The 17,666-nt window shown below is 40.1% G+C and overlaps 2 protein-coding genes and 1 long non-coding RNA gene across 6 annotated transcripts; all 3 read right to left on the bottom strand.

Annotated features, from left to right (window-relative positions):
• Positions 1 to 291: 291 nt before the first annotated feature.
• LOC143461930 (uncharacterized) lies at positions 292 to 10,060 on the bottom strand. Of its 4 annotated transcripts, XM_076959879.1 has the most exons (8): positions 6,917 to 7,055; positions 6,469 to 6,614; positions 6,284 to 6,391; positions 1,305 to 1,364; positions 1,067 to 1,213; positions 828 to 956; positions 648 to 717; positions 292 to 559 (listed from the first exon to the last, which is right to left on the bottom strand). In XM_076959879.1, exons 2-8 carry the CDS (start codon positions 6,556 to 6,558, stop codon positions 459 to 461), a joined length of 705 nt encoding a protein of 234 aa, XP_076815994.1. In that variant the 5' UTR covers positions 6,559 to 6,614; positions 6,917 to 7,055; the 3' UTR covers positions 292 to 458. The 4 variants fall into 4 exon arrangements, with proteins under 4 accessions (XP_076815994.1, XP_076815996.1, XP_076815997.1 ...); XM_076959881.1 differs by lacking the exons at positions 6,284 to 6,391; positions 6,469 to 6,614; positions 6,917 to 7,055 and adding exons at positions 1,531 to 1,638; positions 9,852 to 10,060; XM_076959882.1 differs by lacking the exons at positions 6,469 to 6,614; positions 6,917 to 7,055 and adding an exon at positions 9,852 to 10,059.
• Positions 10,061 to 10,970: 910 nt separating this feature from the next.
• On the bottom strand, positions 10,971 to 12,867 carry LOC143461935 (uncharacterized). Its single transcript, XR_013118108.1, has 4 exons — positions 12,647 to 12,867; positions 12,410 to 12,547; positions 12,182 to 12,318; positions 10,971 to 11,139 (listed from the first exon to the last, which is right to left on the bottom strand). It is a non-coding gene; the product is annotated as an uncharacterized LOC143461935 (long non-coding RNA).
• Positions 12,868 to 12,995: 128 nt separating this feature from the next.
• LOC143461933 (uncharacterized) lies at positions 12,996 to 14,833 on the bottom strand. Its single transcript, XM_076959885.1, has 7 exons — positions 14,670 to 14,833; positions 14,485 to 14,592; positions 14,271 to 14,330; positions 14,033 to 14,179; positions 13,747 to 13,875; positions 13,550 to 13,610; positions 12,996 to 13,456 (listed from the first exon to the last, which is right to left on the bottom strand). Exons 1-7 carry the CDS (start codon positions 14,757 to 14,759, stop codon positions 13,359 to 13,361), a joined length of 693 nt encoding a protein of 230 aa, XP_076816000.1. The 5' UTR covers positions 14,760 to 14,833; the 3' UTR covers positions 12,996 to 13,358.
• Between the last annotated feature and the right edge of the window lie 2,833 nt (positions 14,834 to 17,666).

Consider the following 17,666-nt stretch of genomic DNA (forward strand, 5'->3'; position numbering starts at 1 on the left):
AACGGGTCATCGTTTGAAGTGACTCGACTTGACTCGAGTTAGGTCTTTTTGATCACGTTTCAGCATTAAAATAAAACAAATCTCTATTCTTTGGTCAGATTACATTTAAATTTAACTTAAAATGATTTTATTTGTCTACGAATGCGCACGTTGCAGCCAATTAATGAAGTAAATTTATTATAATCCTAAACGTTTGTGGTTGATGGAAACGGTGTTTTTACTTTTGTTTGCTTTCGAATATTAATCCACTCGACCTGACTCGGTCGAGTAACTTGTACTAAAAGACTCGACTTGATTTGCAACTGGAGTTTAATGACTTGGTTACGACTCTGCATAAGGATAAATTAGGTCATAGATAAACTCGTTGTGCTTTTCTCTGCTTCAGCAGAGAGTTTCTCCATTTATGGAAGACAAACATGTGTTAGTTAGTAGAAGGTTTCAAACGAAGGTGCAAAACATTAAGACTTTGTATAAAGCGGGGCGTATTGTCCAGGCCCAGCGTGGATTGGTTGGTTGGCTTGTGTTAGATATGGGGGAGGGTAGAGAGCGGCTTGGTTGTCTGAAAAACACACTCAGTTAAAAATTGACAAACCTTTTCTGAAGCCAACACAGACCAACAATCCGTGTTTAAGCGTCACTTCACTTACCAGCTGGCGCCGCCACAAACGTCTGCTGAGTGTAGACATTCTGCATGGCCGGGGGCTGAGCAGGGTAGGACTGTGAAGAAGCAAGAACAGGTTTTGTCACAAATGGATGGTAAAGGTACCAAACTACGCACCTTGTCACACTTAGCATAAGAACGTGAGTTACAATGATAAGTTCTTCACCTGAGCGCAGCAGCATGAGCAGCAGTTATACGGAGTGGAGCAGCAGCAGTAAGCGGCACTAACAATCAGCAGGATGAAGGCGATGAAGCCGACGACAGCAGACACAGAAAGGACGGGTACAACAGTTCCCTGAGAAATGCCCGAGTCACAAATTATATATTTACGTTTTGATAATTTAACAAATACCTGTTCCATCTTAAGAGATTGGTTAAAATCAAATGAACAAGATTGCAACTTACAAGAAAATCGGCATTGATTGAGTTGAATTCTTGAGAATATTGCGCTTGGACTACGGTGGGGTACAGAGAGGCGTAAACTCCACTGACAAATACCATGCTTCCAGCCGCCACCGAACCCCAGATACTGAAGCCCATGTGCGCATTTATCTGAAATACAGACAACCAAATTATTTAGTAAGATTGTTTCATTGTGACAAATGTCTTACGTATCATTGACGTCATTCTAACACAAACCCACCAGTCCTACTCCGGCAGACTCGCCACCTGCTGCTATACCAAGCGCTCCAGCGACGATGAACTGTTTAAGGAATAAACAAGATAAATTCAAATCGACCGCACCATCTGCATTCTGCAGCCACCTACGTCACTATACTTCGCAATAAAGTACAAACAGGTACCAATTAAGAAGCCACGCCACCGTCAATAATAACCATAACAAAATCTTTCCATAAACATCTTCTCACCCATATTCCACACCAGATGCTTTCACCTAGTACTGTTGAACAACCAAACTGTCCACATAAAACCGCGCCCAAAACGATGCTGATCGCGCCGAGAATCACTTCCGCAACCTGCATAGTCAACAACAGTCAGTCAACAATCATGGAAGTTAATAACCGGCTCTATCAGTTGAAAGTCATCACTCACCCCGAGACCAAAAATGATTCGTTTGTTTTTAATCTCATTCGCAGGATGAGTGGTTGTCACGGTAACAAGTTGTTGCGTGTTGTTTGCCATGGTAACCAAGGAAATAAACAAGTCACAGAATAAATTAAAACGTAAACAAATTAAATCGTTCTTCTAGATTTGTTACACGCAAACAGCTGTGGTTCTGCTTCACCTAAAAAATGCATCAAACTAACAAGCCTTGTCCTTAAACTAAAATAAATAAAGTTTGTGTCAGACGCCCAAGTGATAGATACTTTGGAAGTCATCATTTTTAAAGGCATTACAGCTTCTTCAAACATTCTTTGCCTCACTAATCACCAAAATGTTTTTAAAATGGATTTGACTTTTTCACCACAAGTAGGTCGCGCAGCACGTAGGCGGTTAGGTTAGGAGAATGGGCAAAAGCTGATTTTATCTGTTTAGGGTTTAGCTAAAGTTAGCTTTAGGTTAGAATGTAGATTTGGGTAAGGTTTAGGTTACTATGTTATAACATTTAGAGTTAGGTTTGCAGGAAACTGTGAAAGATGGCTTCGAACCTAACTTTGTTTTCTGTTGAAATAGTGACAGCCAAAAATGTTTGGTCCGGTAGACTTGGTAAAAATTAATTTTAAGTTTAAGGTCGACCCGGGTTAGCAATTGTCCCTCACTACAAATGAACCTCCTTGGTCTTTTAACTGCAATGCAACTACTTTTTAATCTTACAACATCTCAATATATGTCCAGTTGTTACTTGAAACAACACTGCAGCCTTCTGTGCTTCTCTGCTCTCCGCCCTTCGTGTTATTATGACGTCAAAGAAGCTTCAGACGAAACAGCGATAAAAACATTTGCTCGCTTTGTTTCTTTAACGAACTCTGCGAGAAGAAACGCGAAGATTGGAAATAACCCAGGGCTAAAAAATCAACTGTTGTTAAATTACACTTAAAACAGTTTTCGAAAGACGGTCGATCTGATCTGACCTTAATGCTGCTAAAATAGGATACAAGCGGGCGCAGCTTTTATGCCAAGAGAATAAAATAATGACAACGGACTACGCTAAAAAATTTCTTTTATATTCAGTAGAATGAGCTTCTTAACAAGAGCCGTAGAATGATAAATAATGAATGATTTCGTTCACATCAGCATCGGCGTTGGTTCAACTCACGTGATCTCTCGTCGCTTGCTTCTCGGAGGGAACTGAAGTCGTTTTCAACTTATTTTCTAAAAATGAATAAAAACATGCCGACTCCAAAAATATAACGAAATTTCTCTGTTTAGTTAACGAGCTATGGACGAAACCATTTTCAAAAAACTGTGCAGAGAGCGGACGATGTGACGTCACCTATAGTTGGCTGGTCTTAAAATATGGAGTCAAGCACGTGTCAGACCAATGAAGAGTTACTGTTGGAAAACTCGTTTGGGCGAATGGAGTGAGCTCGTCGGACAGTCGTTTTAATGTTTCTTCAGTAATGCACGATTGACCAATTATAAGAGGCTTTTTGAATCAAACAACTGAGCGCCAGATATTGGACGCTGGTTCGGCAAATTCATACAAAGTACACCATTTAAATTGACACAGCTCTAAGATTGGAAGAACTTTCACAATCCAAAGTTCTTAAAAACATTTTATTGGTTTGTCTTTCATCACTGTGAGACTTAGAAAGCATCAAAGGTAGTGAAGTTTTAAGAACTGGTCCCTGGTGCAGATGCTACTGCTCGCGCCAGAGCAGACAAAGGAGTAGAAACTAAGACTCCACTTTTCACAAAATACCAGAATTCCGAAAGTGAAGCCTTTTCATCGGTTGTAGTTTTATGTCATATCATGCCACTCAGGTCTAATATAAGCAATAACTAATAGCAGCATAAATCAACTGCCTGAGATGTTTCGCCAACAACTTTTCCTTCTTGGCGGATAAGTTGGTCGCCAAGAAGTCCACAAAAAATGCGCGGGTTTGTCAGATGTTAATTACGAGAAGAACATGCTTGAATATAATTCTATGTCGGTCTAAATTCAATTCACAAGCGATCAAGAATAAAACTTAATGACCGACCCTTTCATAAACAATTGAAGCTGAACAATGAGAAAAGGTCGAAACACTCAAGTGCGAAGACAACGGTAAATTTTCATAGTTTTACTGAATTAAAATAATCAGGTGAATAAATCATGTTACGTTATTAAGGTTGGGGTCACATTCTCGAATCTTAACAACTTCAAAGTATGAAGCAGCACGTGATTGTAAATATTCAGGAATTTGGACGGGACCTGTTTGGTTTCATCCGAAAAAGTGTAAAGTGCCCATCCAGTATCTTAGGGTACAATGAGGTTTGATGTCCACAGAAACAAACCGTGCTTCCAGCCGCTACCGAACCTCGAATGCTGAAGCCCATGTGCGCGTTTATCTGAAAAACAGATAAGCCCAGTTATTTAGTAAAATATTTCTCACGTTACAAATATTTTATGTATCACTGACGTCATCAAACACAATCCTACCAGTCCTACTCCAGCCGACTTATTGCCTGCAGCCACCGACGACGACTCCCACCTACCGGACATTCTCATTCGGTCCAGGGTGGCCTGGGCACGGTTTCGTTGCTTTCGAACCGGTGTTGGTCAATTCTGCTCAACTCTCTGCAAATAGGCAATGACAAACTTTCGACAATGACAAAACAGGTACAGCAAGATCCATTTGTTCGTTGAGTTTATCCAGGACCACATTGCATAGACCTAACATATCGACAATGTCATAAACGGTACCTTGCCTATCATCACTGGATGTCTGCATCCCAAGCCATTAGACAATTTTTCCATCTTGGTAAACATCCAACTGTGTGCTTGGTCGCGAGGGACCTAAACTCCTTCTCTTGTTCGCCGGATGATGGATTCATCTTAGATTGTAAAAATTTCCACAACACAAAGATTTTAAACAAATTAATTGTAACAGGGCTAAATGAGCTTAAGTGGCCAACACGAGGTCTTTAAACTATTGTTGTTCATGCAGCGAATCGTATAATAGCCGCAAATCAGGTACTTACTGGAACTAAAAAATATAAAATAAACTAAAAAAATCTACTAAAAATGCATTTTCCAATTTACAAATTTTATTGCAAGCTGCGCATTCAGTTCAAGGAAAGCAAAAGTGAATTCATGGCATTCATTGCTGCGAGACCCAGGAAACATCAAAGCTCTTTCAAAGAAATGAAGTTTATGCACAAAAATATTCTGTACAAGTTGCGGTTCCCAAAAACCAACATAAAAAGCGATTTATACAGCCAAGAATTTGAACTTTTTGTTGGTTTGAAATATAAATTTGAAAACATCATCAGTCTTAATCTTAATAAAGACACATTGTGATTATGACTGTTTTCATAGAAATATTGTGCATTTACAGAACACAAACAAATGTTATAGTGAGAAGAAGGCTTCAGATAACAGACGTAGGACTTTAAGCCTCTTTATAAAGTGGGGCGTATTTTCCAGGAGCAACTTGGGGCTGGTTGGCTTGTGTTGGGTACTGGGACGGATAGAGGGTGGCTTGGTTGTCTGCGAAAGGCACATGGGTGTAAAATGACTTCATGTATTGAGAAATATATCAACTGTAGGATGAAAGAAACATCTAAACCTGACTTCACTTACCAGCTGGCTCAAATGTCTGTTGAGTGTAGACAGTTTGCATGGGCTGGGGCTGTGCGTAAGACTGTGAAGAAGCAAGAACAATATTTCATTACAAATTGCTGCGCAGATATAATGGAAAACATCCTGGGCATAAAGTTACACAGGTAGTCATATTTTGTAAGTTACAAGAACATGAGTTACAATGATAAGTTCTTCACCTGAGCGCAGCAGCATGAGCAGCAGTTATAAGGAGTGGAGCAGCAGCAGTAAGCGGCGCTAACAATCAGCAGGATGAAGGCGATGAAGCCGATGACAGCAGACACAGTGAAGATGGACACAACAGTTCCCTGGAAATACGAATTAATTTTTAGTTTAAGCGCTAAGGCACTTGCACAAGTTATGGAGTTTATACTAAAGTAGATGATAATAAATTATGTTACAGCTGGAAGGTCGGCATTTAGTTTATGCAGACTGACATCAAGGCGACATGTGCTTGCAACTCACCAAAAAATCAGAGGCCACAGTTTCATACGTGTAAGTGTCTTGTATACCAAGTATGACTGGGAAATAAGCGGCGTACCATCCACTGACACAAGTCATGCTTCCGGCCGCCACTGAGCCCCAAATACTAAATCCCATGTGCACGTTTATCTGAATACGGACAACCAAAATTATTTCTTGAAATGTTTGTTGTTAAACGAATATCTTACGTAACATTGACGTCATTTACACACAAACCTACCAGTCTGACTCCGGCTGACTTCCTGCCTGCAGCCATACCGAGCGATCCAGCGACGATGACCTGTTTAAGGAATAAACAAGATAAATACAAATTGGCGAAGCAATCTACAGCAAGCGACATTGTTTTGTAATAAACGAAGACAACTGCCCAACTGAGGACCACATCATGGTAAGTTACGACCATGCCAATGATTTAGCCATAAACATCTTCTCACCCATATTCCACACCAGATGCCTTGCCCAAGTATCGAGGAATAACCAAACTTTACACATAAGAACGCGCCCAAAGCGATGCTGATCGCGCCAAGAATCACTTCCACGACCTGCATAGAGTTGAAGATAGTCAGCTACCGATCAACAAACTTAGTAACTCACTTTTCCGTGAAGCATTTTCACTCACCCCAAAACCCAAGATGACATTTTTGTTCTTAATCTCTTGCATAGGATGAGTGGTTGTCACGGTAACAAATTGTTGCGTGTTGGTTGCCATGGTAACCGAAGACGTTAACAAGTCACAGAACAAATTAGATCGCTTTACTGAAATACCTACAATTACAAAATGCACTCGTGTCAAAAAGCCTTATACAAAGCAAGTAATAAGAGCGATACCGGCATATTAAGCACAATAACAATCCTTCGACCATATTATTATCATATTATTCTAACATGAAAACGCGATTTAAAATTTTTAAAAAATTTCTGTTGCAGTTTTCCTCAAACGAACATTCTTTGCCTTTCCACTGCAAATCATAGGCCGACATTATCTCAGCTGCTGTTCACATGCACAGCCAAGATAACAGCGGCCGCATACTTTCCTGCTAACTGGTTACGCCACTGTTACTGCCTACTTGGTATTGAAATGACGTCAAGCAAAACCACAAGAGCAAGCGATCTCCTCGCTGAGTTTCTTTATAGTCGGGTGAATATATGGTTTGACCCCAAAAAAATTCCTACAAAAGGTTTTTCAACGGTTTTTTGTAGTATTTATCATCAAGAATAACATATTAAAAATCTAGGAGAAAGAGAAATATTTTTGACATTTTTTATTAAAAAATTTTTTAAAAATTTTAATTAAAAAAAAAAAAAATATTTTTGACATTTTTTATCAAAACAGTCACCTGAAATCAATTGTTGTAATGCTTGGTTGTTTCCATACATTCATGAACGTACTTGGAGCAATAGGCACACTTATGGCAGGAACGGGGCTGAAGAGGATTCTTGAAGAAATCTATGGAGAAAACGCTCTTGTCCATATGATGACTGGGAAATCCGTCCAACGGGCATTCCGTGGTTATCTTCTCGTCACTAAGTGTCTGAACCAAATGATTGTGTCTGAAGTATTAGATGATCATCCGAACTTGGGGTCACTTGTAGATAAGGCTGAAGACATCTATGAATCGTCAGTAAATGGAGTCAGTCCGCATGCCCCCAAAAATCACAGCCATCGCTTGACAACCTTTGTTCACAATGGATGCTGCTGTCTGCTTTGGAAGAAGGAAGTAATTGGCACAGTCTTTCAGAGTAGCATCACCCTTCACCAGCTTGTGAAAGACAGATTTCTTACCCACACCAAAGATTCTTGATGTTGTGTCACATCCAGGGTAGGCATGTAGAAAAAGTAACTGGGAACATAATTCTTCACCCATCACCATTTTCAGTTCATATATTTATATGATACACTTTGTCAGCATTTGCCTTCTCGGAACGGAAATATAGATCTTTGTTTGCTTGTTGCGCATAATGAAGAAGCAGGACCAACAGATCTGTATCTTCTCCAATCAACGTTGTCGAGTGTGACACTGCACTAAGAACAGCAGCCTTCACAATCGGAACATCAGCATCCCCTGGGGCATTGATCACTTTGCAGCCTTTACCCCGAAGTGTTTCACTGATCAGGTCGATCATTTTTTGTTTGTTCACGTCCCTTGAGAGAAACTCATCCTTCTTTCCATCAAACACTGTCTCTTCCGTAAACCTTATGACTGCATGCACATTCTTCCCACACCTCTGGTGTGTGTTGTCCTTGATTGCCGGTTCTCCTAGGTACCCGTCAAAAACAACCGTTGCCCTTTGATAACGCCGAGTTGTGAATTCAGCATATGATTGTGCAATGGAGCCGTAGGTTTCTCCCCTCTTCCATGGTAGCCGCTGTAGTAGTGAACCTCCATCTATGACGTAGTGTTGAGTTTTTGGTGGAGTGTCTCCTATGGATTCACGAATTTCCCTAACTGCCTTGGTTCCATAGTCTGTGATAGCATTCGCAAGTTGAGGCTTGTCAGGCTTCCGGAGCACTTTCCTTGCTTCAAAAAGTGCTGGAGGGAACGGACTCAGTTCATACTTCAAGATATATTCGAGAGATAAGACCCCTAGTTGTGAAACAACTAGGAAACGTTGAAAAAGCAAACCTGGGTCAATCGTTCTTTCAGGTTCACTAATTCACTAATGAGACATTTCCAAATGTCTTGGCTTTATCCTTCCTCTTAAAAGATATTGAGAAAACAGACTGTCCAATCATTTTGTCCATAATGTTCCTTCCGACTGATTCGAATTCATGTACATTAACGTCATCCTCGGCTACAACACCATTCACAATATTCCTCAGGGTTTGATCCTGAGAAAAAGGTACATAACCAGCCAGTGATGTCTTCAGCTTTGCAAGATCAGAACTGTCTCTCTGAACCCTAGTCTGTGTTACTTCATTGTGTTGTTTGCTTGTTGTGTAGGAGAGTGTATTGAATTCCTGCATGGCATAGTTGTACTCAGACGTGATTGGAGTCGACATTGTCCACAAGGATCGTTGTTCTTCTGTCATGCCGGTTCCACGCGTTAAACCTCCCGACGCCTTCAGCGATCTCATCATGCTCTGTTCAATAACTAAGTCTGCGCTGAGACCTGCCCAAAACTGATTCGAACGACGGATAACATGGTATCCTTGTTGAAACCTTTGAGATAATTCTGGGTGTCGGTTCGGGAGTTGGTTCATTTCTTGGATGTAATAGTGAGCAGATTTCAGGTAATTGAAGTGCCCTGCAGCCGCGAATATTGGTAAACAGTTAGAAACTGCACGAAGGTGCATCTGCCAATTGCCTGTCCTGTCCGCTTCGATTAGTACTCGCGCTACCCGAACCATACACTGATAGCACAACCACAGTTGACTGGTCTTAGATCTTCCACGCAACTCAGTTTTCTTATTGCTCAACGCCTCCCTCAAACTGACAAGAATATGAGATGCTACAGCACTATCCAAATTTGACTCGCCATTTACTGACGATTCATAGATGTCTTCAGCCTTATCTACAAGTGACCCCAAGTTCGGATGATCATCTAATACTTCAGACACAATCATTTGGTTCAAACACTTAGTGACGAGAAGATGACCACGGAATGCCCGTTGGACGGATTTCCCAGTCATCATATGGACAAGAGCGTTTTCTCCATAGATTTCTTCAAGAATCCTCTTCAGCCCCGTTCCTGCCATAAGTGTGCCTATTGCTCCAAGTACGTTCATGAATGTATGGAAACAACCAAGCATTACAACAATTGATTTCAGGTGACTGTTTTGATAAAAAATGTCAAAAAAAATTTTTTAATTTTTTTAATTAAATTTTTTAAAAAATTTTTTAATAAAAAATGTCAAAAATATTTCTCTTTCTCCTAGATTTTTAATATGTTATTCTTGATGATAAATACTACAAAAAACCGTTGAAAAACCTTTTGTAGGAATTTTTTTGGGGTTCAAGCCAAAAATGTCATATATTGACCCGACTATTCATCATCACTCACCCCGAGACCAAAAATGATTCGTTTGTTCTTAATCTCATTCGCAGGATGAGTGGTTGTCACGGTAACAAGTTGTTGCGTGTTGTTTGCCATGGTAACCAAGGAAATAAACAAGTCACAGAATAAATTAAAACGAAAACAAATTAAATCGTTCTTCTAGATTTGTTACACGCAAACAGCTGTGGTTCTGCTTCACCAAAAAAATGCATCAAACTAACAAGCCTTGTCCTTAAACTAAAATAAATAAAGTTTGTGTCAGACGCCCAAGTTATAGATACTTTGGAAGCCAGCAGCGTTGTCCTTCAGGATCAAAACCTCGACTATGACATCACATTCGTTTACACGTGAAAACATAAAGATTTTTAAAGGCATTACAGCTTCTTCAAACATTCTTTGCCTCACTAATCACCAAAATGTTTTTAAAATGGATTTGACTCTTTCACCACAAGTAGGTCGCGCAGTCCTTAGGCGGTTAGGTTAGGAGAATGGGCAAAAGCTGATTTTATCTGTTCAGGGTTTAGCTAAAGTTAGCTTTAGGTTAGAATGTAGATTTGGGTAAGGTTTAGGTTACTATGTTATAACATTTAGAGTTAGGTTTGCAGGAAACTGTGAAAGATGGCTTCGAACCTAACTTTGTTTTCTGTTGAAATAGTGATAGCCAAAAATGTTTGGTCCGGTAGACTTGGTAAAAATTAATTTTAAGTTTAAGGTCGACCCGGGTTAGCAATTGTCCCTCACTACAAATGAACCTCCTTGGTCTTTTAACTGCAATGCAACTACTTTTTAATCTTACAACATCTCAATATATGTCCAGTTGTTACTTGAAACAACACTGCAGCCTTCTGTGCTTCTCTGCTCTCCGCCCTTCGTGTTATTATGACGTCAAAGAAGCTTCAGACGAAACAGCGATAAAAACATTTGCTCGCTTTGTTTCTTTAACGAACTCTGCGAGAAGAAACGCGAAGATTGGAAATAACCCAGGGCTAAAAAATCAACTGTTGTTAAATTACACTTAAAACAGTTTTCGAAAGACGGTCGATCTGATCTGACCTTAATGCTGCTAAAATAGGATACAAGCGGGCGCAGCTTTTATGCCAAGAGAATAAAATAATGACAACGGACTACGCTAAAAAATTTCTTTTATATTCAGTAGAATGAGCTTCTTAACAAGAGCCGTAGAATGATAAATAATGAATGATTTCGTTCACATCAGCATCGGCGTTGGTTCAACTCACGTGATCTCTCGTCGCTTGCTTCTCGGAGGGAACTGAAGTCGTTTTCAACTTATTTTCTAAAAATGAATAAAAACATGCCGACTCCAAAAATATAACGAAATTTCTCTGTTTAGTTAACGAGCTATGGACGAAACCATTTTCAAAAAACTGTGCAGAGAGCGGACGATGTGACGTCACCTATAGTTGGCTGGTCTTAAAATATGGAGTCAAGCACGTGTCAGACCAATGAAGAGTTACTGTTGGAAAACTCGTTTGGGCGAATGGAGTGAGCTCGTCGGACAGTCGTTTTAATATTTCTTCAGTAATGCACGATTGACCAATTATAAGAGGCTTTTTGAATCAAACAACTGAGCGCCAGATATTGGACGCTGGTTCGGCAAATTCATACAAAGTACACCATTTAAATTGACACAGCTCTAAGATTGGAAGAACTTTCACAATCCAAAGTTCTTAAAAACATTTTATTGGTTTGTCTTTCATCACTGTGAGACTTAGAAAGCATCAAAGGTAGTGAAGTTTTAAGAACTGGTCCCTGGTGCAGATGCTACTGCTCGCGCCAGAGCAGACAAAGGAGTAGAAACTAAGACTCCACTTTTCACAAAATACCAGAATTCAGAAAGTGAAGCCTTTTCATCGGTTGTAGTTTTATGTCATATCATGCCACTCAGGTCTAATATAAGCAATAACTAATAGCAGCATAAATCAACTGCCTGAGATGTTTCGCCAACAACTTTTCCTTCTTGGCGGATAAGTTGGTCGCCAACAAGTCCACAAAAAATGCGCGGGTTTGTCAGATGTTAATTACGAGAAGAACATGCTTGAATATAATTCTATGTAGGCCTAAATTCAATTCACAAGCGATCAAGAATAAAACTTAATGACCGACCCTTTCATAAACAATTGAAGCTGAACAATGAGAAAAGGTCGAAACACTCAAGTGCGAAGACAACGGTAAATTTTCATAGTTTTACTGAATTAAAATAATCAGGTGAATAAATCATGTTACGTTATTAAGGTTGGGGTCACATTCTCGAATCTTAACAACTTCAAAGTATGAAGCAGCACGTGATTGTAAATATTCAGGAATTTGGACGGGACCTGTTTGGTTTCATCCGAAAAAGTGTAAAGTGCCCATCCAGTATCTTAGGGTACAATGAGGTTTGATGTCCACAGAAACAAACCATGAACCAGGCCGCCACAGAACCCCAGATACTGAAGCTCATGAACGCGTTTATCTGAAAAAAAGATAAACCCAGTTATTTAGTAAAATATTTCTCATGTCACAAATATTTTATGTATCACTGACGTCATCAAACACAATCCTACCAGTCCTTCTCCAGCCGACTTATTGCCTGCAGCCACCGACGACGACTCCCACCTACCGGACATTCGCATTCGGTCCAGGGTGGCCTGGGCACGGTTTCGTTGCTTGCGAACTGGTGTTGGTCAATTCTGCTCAACTCTCTGCAAACAGATATGACAAACTTTCGACAATGACAAAACAGGTACAGCAAGATCCATTTGTTCATTGAGTTTATCCAGGACCACATTTCATAGACCTACCATATCAACATTGTCATAAACGGTGCCTTGCCCATCATCACTGGATGTCCGCATCCCAAGCCATTAGACAATTTTCCATTCTGGTCGATATCCAACTCTGGGCTTGGTCGCGAGGGAGCTATCATCTTCCTCTTCCTCCTTCGTCTTGTTTGCCGGATGATGGACTCATCTTAGATTGTAAAAATTTCCACAACACAAAGATTTTTATCAAATTATTTGTAACAGGGCTAAATGAGCTTAAGTGGCCAACACGAGGTCTTTAAACTATTGTTGTTCCTGCAGCGAATCGTATAATAGCCGCAAATCAGGTACTTACTGGAACTAAAAAATATAAAATAAACTAAAAATGCATTTTCTAATTTACAAATTTTATTGCAAGCTGCGCATTCAGTTCAAGGAAAGCAAAAGTGAATTCATGGCATTCATTGCTGCGAGATCCAGAAAACATCAAAGCTCTTTCAAAGAATGAAGTTTATGCACAAAATTATCCTGTACAAGCTGCGGTTCCAAAAAACCAACATAAAAAGCGATTTATACAGCCAAGAATTTGAACTTTTTGTAGGTTTGAAATATAAATTTGAAAACATCATCAGTCTGAATCTTAATAAAGGCACATTGTGATTATGACTGTTTTCATAGAAATATTGTGCATTTACAGAACACAAACAAATGTTATAGTGAGAAGAAGGCTTCAGATAACAGACGTAGGACTTCAAGCCTGGTTATAAAGTGGGGCGTATTTTCCAGGAGCAACTTGGGGCTGGTTGGCTTGTGCTGGGTTCTGGGGCGGGTAGACGGTGGCTTGGTTGTCTGCAATAAGCACATGGGTGTAAAATGACGTCATGTGGTGAGAAATATATCAACTGTAGGATGAAAGAAACATCTAAACCTGACTTCACTTACCAGCTGGCTCAAATGTCTGTTGAGTGTAGACAGTCTGCATGGGATGGGGCTGTGCGTAAGACTGTGAAGAAGCAAGAACAATATTTCATTAGAAATTGCTGCGCAGATATAATGGAAAACATCCTGGGCATAAAGTTACACAGGTAGTCATACTTTGTAAGTTACAAGAACGTAAGTTACAATGATAAGTTCTTCACCTGAGCGCAGCAGCATGAGCAGCAGTTATAAGGAGTGGAGCCACAGCAGTAAGCGGCACTAACAATCAGCAGGATGAAGGCGATGAAGCCGATGACAGCAGACACAGTGAAGACGGGAACAACAGTTCCCTGGAAATACGAATTAATTTTTAGTTTAAGCGCTAAGGCACTTGCACAAGTTATGGAGATTACATCAAAGTAGATGACAATAAATTATGTTACAGCTGGAAGGTCGGCATTTAGTTTATGCAGACTGACATCAAGGCGACATGTGCTTGCAACTCACCAAAAATTCAGATGCTACAGCTTCATACGTGTAAGTGTCTTGTATACCAAGTATGACTGGGAAATAAGCGGCGTACCATCCACTGACACAAGTCATGCTTCCGGCCGCCACTGAGCCCCAAATACTGAATCCCATGTGCACGTTTATCTGAATACGGACAACCAAAATTATTTCTTGAAATGTTTGTTGTTAAACGAATATCTTACGTAACATTGACGTCATTTACACACAAACCTACCAGTCTGACTCCGGCTGATTTGCCACCTGCAGCCATACCGAGCGATCCAGCGACGATGAACTGTTTAAGGAATAAACAAGATAAATACAAATTGACGAAGCAATCTACAGCAAGCGACATTGTTTTGTAATAAACGAAGACAACTGCCCAACTGAGGACCACATCATGGTAAGTTACGACCATGCCAATGATTTAGCCACAAACATCTTCTCACCCATATTCCACACCAGATGCCTTGCCCAAGTATCGAGGAATAACCAAACTTTACACATAAGAACGCGCCCAAACCGATGCTGATCGCGCCAAGAATAAACTCCACGACCTGCATAGAGTTGAAGATAGTCAGCTACCGATCAACAAACTTAGTAACCCACTTTTCCGTGAAGCATTTTCACTCACCCCAAGACCCAAGATGACATTTTTGTTCTTAATCTCTTGCATAGGATGAGTGGTTGTCACGGTAACAAATTGTTGCGTGTTGGTTGCCATGGTAACCGAAGACGTAAACAAGTCACAGAACAAATTGGATCGCTTTACTGAAATACCTACAATTACAAAATGCACTTGTGTCAAAACGCCTTATACAAAGCGAGTAATAAAAGCGCTGCCCGCAGATTAAGCACAATAACAATCCTTCGACCATATTTAACCGAATGAGTGGTTCTAACATGAAAACGCGATTTAAATATTTTAAAAAATTTCTGTTGCAGTTTTCCTTAAACGAACATTCTTTGCCTTTCCACTGTAAATCATAGGCCGACATTATCTCAGCTGCTGTTCACGTGATAACAGCGGCCGCATACTTTCCTGCTAACTGGTTACGCCACTGTTGCTACCTACTTGGTATTGGTTAAATGACGTCAAGCAAAGTCACACGATTGAGCGATCTCCTCGCTGAGTTTCTTTAACCAAAGCTGCCAGAAAGCGCGTCAGTGCTTCTAAAAGCGTTTAAGAACAGTTTCGAAGCTCGGGCGACCTGTGGCTATAACTCTGCGAAGTAGTTTTCTACAGCACTGAAGTCACATTTCAATCACAGCAATATGATTTCCTTGTACTGCATCAACACTTTATTCACTTCAAATGACGTAATAATGTAGTTGAATGCAGCCGCTGGGGTCTGAGTGATGAATATAATCTCCCTCAGTTTCAAGTTCAACTGGAATGTGATAAAACTTCCATTCCCGCCGTTTTCAGACATTCTAGAATTCATTAGAACCTGGATTACCCATGCTGGTTTCCATTAAGTTCATTCGTTGATTTCGTCTCAAGATCTGTTGCCATACTCATAACCTTACAATACATAGCAGGCACATTCTAACCCTGGCGAACCTCTACTTGATCGAGAGAAGCTTTTTCTCTCTGTTTGCGACGCCCGTTTCCCTTTTTTCATCGCTGTTGTGGCGTTATTCTAAAATATAAAGCTTGTTTTGAACAGGAAAGAATAAAATGACTGAGGGTGTGACGTCACACGACATGCCATAGGGACAGTGAAGCGTTCATGTGGAACAAATTTCCGTCTACGCGTGTTCTGAGCAAATATTTGGGTCCAACATGAAACCAACGTTAAGACGAATCTTAACCCTTGGAGCACAAATACAAAACGCGACGTTCATAACAGTAAACTCTTAACACGCGAGTTTTGTTCATTTTTTCGGCGACACTTTTAAAAGCTTAGATTGTTTATTGTGACGTAATGGTTTAGTAGCATGAAATCTGAACTAACACCACCAATACTGAACACCTTGAGAAAAACTAAAAGCTGTCTCTAATTAAAAGGAAAAAATAGTAGGTGCAAAGCTATTTTTGATGGTTTCTTGTTAACTTAACTTAAAATTTATAGCATAGTAGCATAGCTTAAACCCAACTAATCTAAATTTAACTTCAATGAAACCCTAAATAGCTTAAATCGACTTTTTTCGTACCCATTCTCCTAACTTCAACGCCTATCTTTAACAACGGGCTGTGTGATCTACTTACGGCAAAATAGTCACTTCGAAAACTAAATCCTACAATTTACCAAATGTGTTATTTCCAGACGTGGTGGGAAATAGAATCAGTGCAGATTGGAAGGTTTGTTCACGGCAGGAAAGCTCCTAAGGCCTAAGCAAACAACCAAACTATCAACAAAGAATGAATCAATAAAAAGAAATCTGACCGCCAACAAGGACACTTTGGTACCTGACAAGTGACAATCGGCTTCAAATCAACTTAAACTTCAAGTTTGTTGAGGCCCTGATCGGAGTTTTAAGAGAAAGAGCAGATGCTGAAAAACTCCAAATAGCAGCCATTTAACCAATGCAACTGAATCAGGTCAACTTAAGTAACAAAATCAACCAAAAATGATGGGCCGGCTGGTAAATTAACCATATTTCCACGTCAACTATATTTTGGTACGCAAAATGGTTTCCAAGAAACTGCTTGCCCGACATTTACAACTAAAATAATGAGCAGGACATCGACATTTCCATGCATTAATTCCCACCACTGCGAGAAATATCACACAACTATTATCACCGTTTGATAGCACTAACAGGGTGGATTAACTTTGCTTTCTGATCACGAACTTGACACAGTTGCCACCATATACCGAGTTCGTCTGTCTTGTTTACGCTGAACACATTGCTACCAAATCTACAGCAGCCTAACTTCCGAGCTCACTTTTATCAAACCGTTGTCTATGTAAGTCTAATGAACAGACCTGCACATTGACATCACAATGGTAGCGCGATAGGTAATAATAGCCTACTTCCAGCAACGCGTAACACGATAGGCCGCTTTTCTAAAGAACCTTATTTTAGGCCTCCTTGTGTTTAACCTTACTTACACTATGTTGTGGCGACCCTGCACACAGTCACAGCAAAACGTGGCGTACAGTTGTTTGTTTGTTGTAGAAATTTGGTGATTTTCGTAAAAAATGTTCAGCTATCTCTCCATGTTTGTTTTATAAAGTTTGATTTTGTAATTTTTGAGATATTGTCATAGTTTCATAACTTTGCTCTCTCTCCGTATCCTTTACTCATTCATGCACAACTAACTCGACTAACTGTTCTCTTCTCGCGGTCAGCTGGTTTTCAGCACAGCGGGGGCGCGGCGTAACAAGAAAAACTTCTAGAAATACTTAATTTACACTAATTTCACTTTCTTATAGTTTTACAATTATGATGTATACAGGAAGCCAGATGATTTTTCTACTAACCTGTAAAAATCCGATCAGTTTATGACGTATAGTTTTCTAGTAATTAACGATGGAAAATGTGTGTGCAGTGTCGGCCACTAAGATAAAATAGTGATGTCGCGCACCCGGTTTGGAAATGGTTTGTGATAATAAGGGCAGATTATACAAATCAGGGTTAAACCATTCACTGGGCGGGTCATTGCGCGCCCACGAATCTGAAA

This window comes from Clavelina lepadiformis, chromosome 6 (assembly GCF_947623445.1).
Source record: "Clavelina lepadiformis chromosome 6, kaClaLepa1.1, whole genome shotgun sequence".
NCBI lineage: Eukaryota > Metazoa > Chordata > Ascidiacea > Aplousobranchia > Clavelinidae > Clavelina > Clavelina lepadiformis.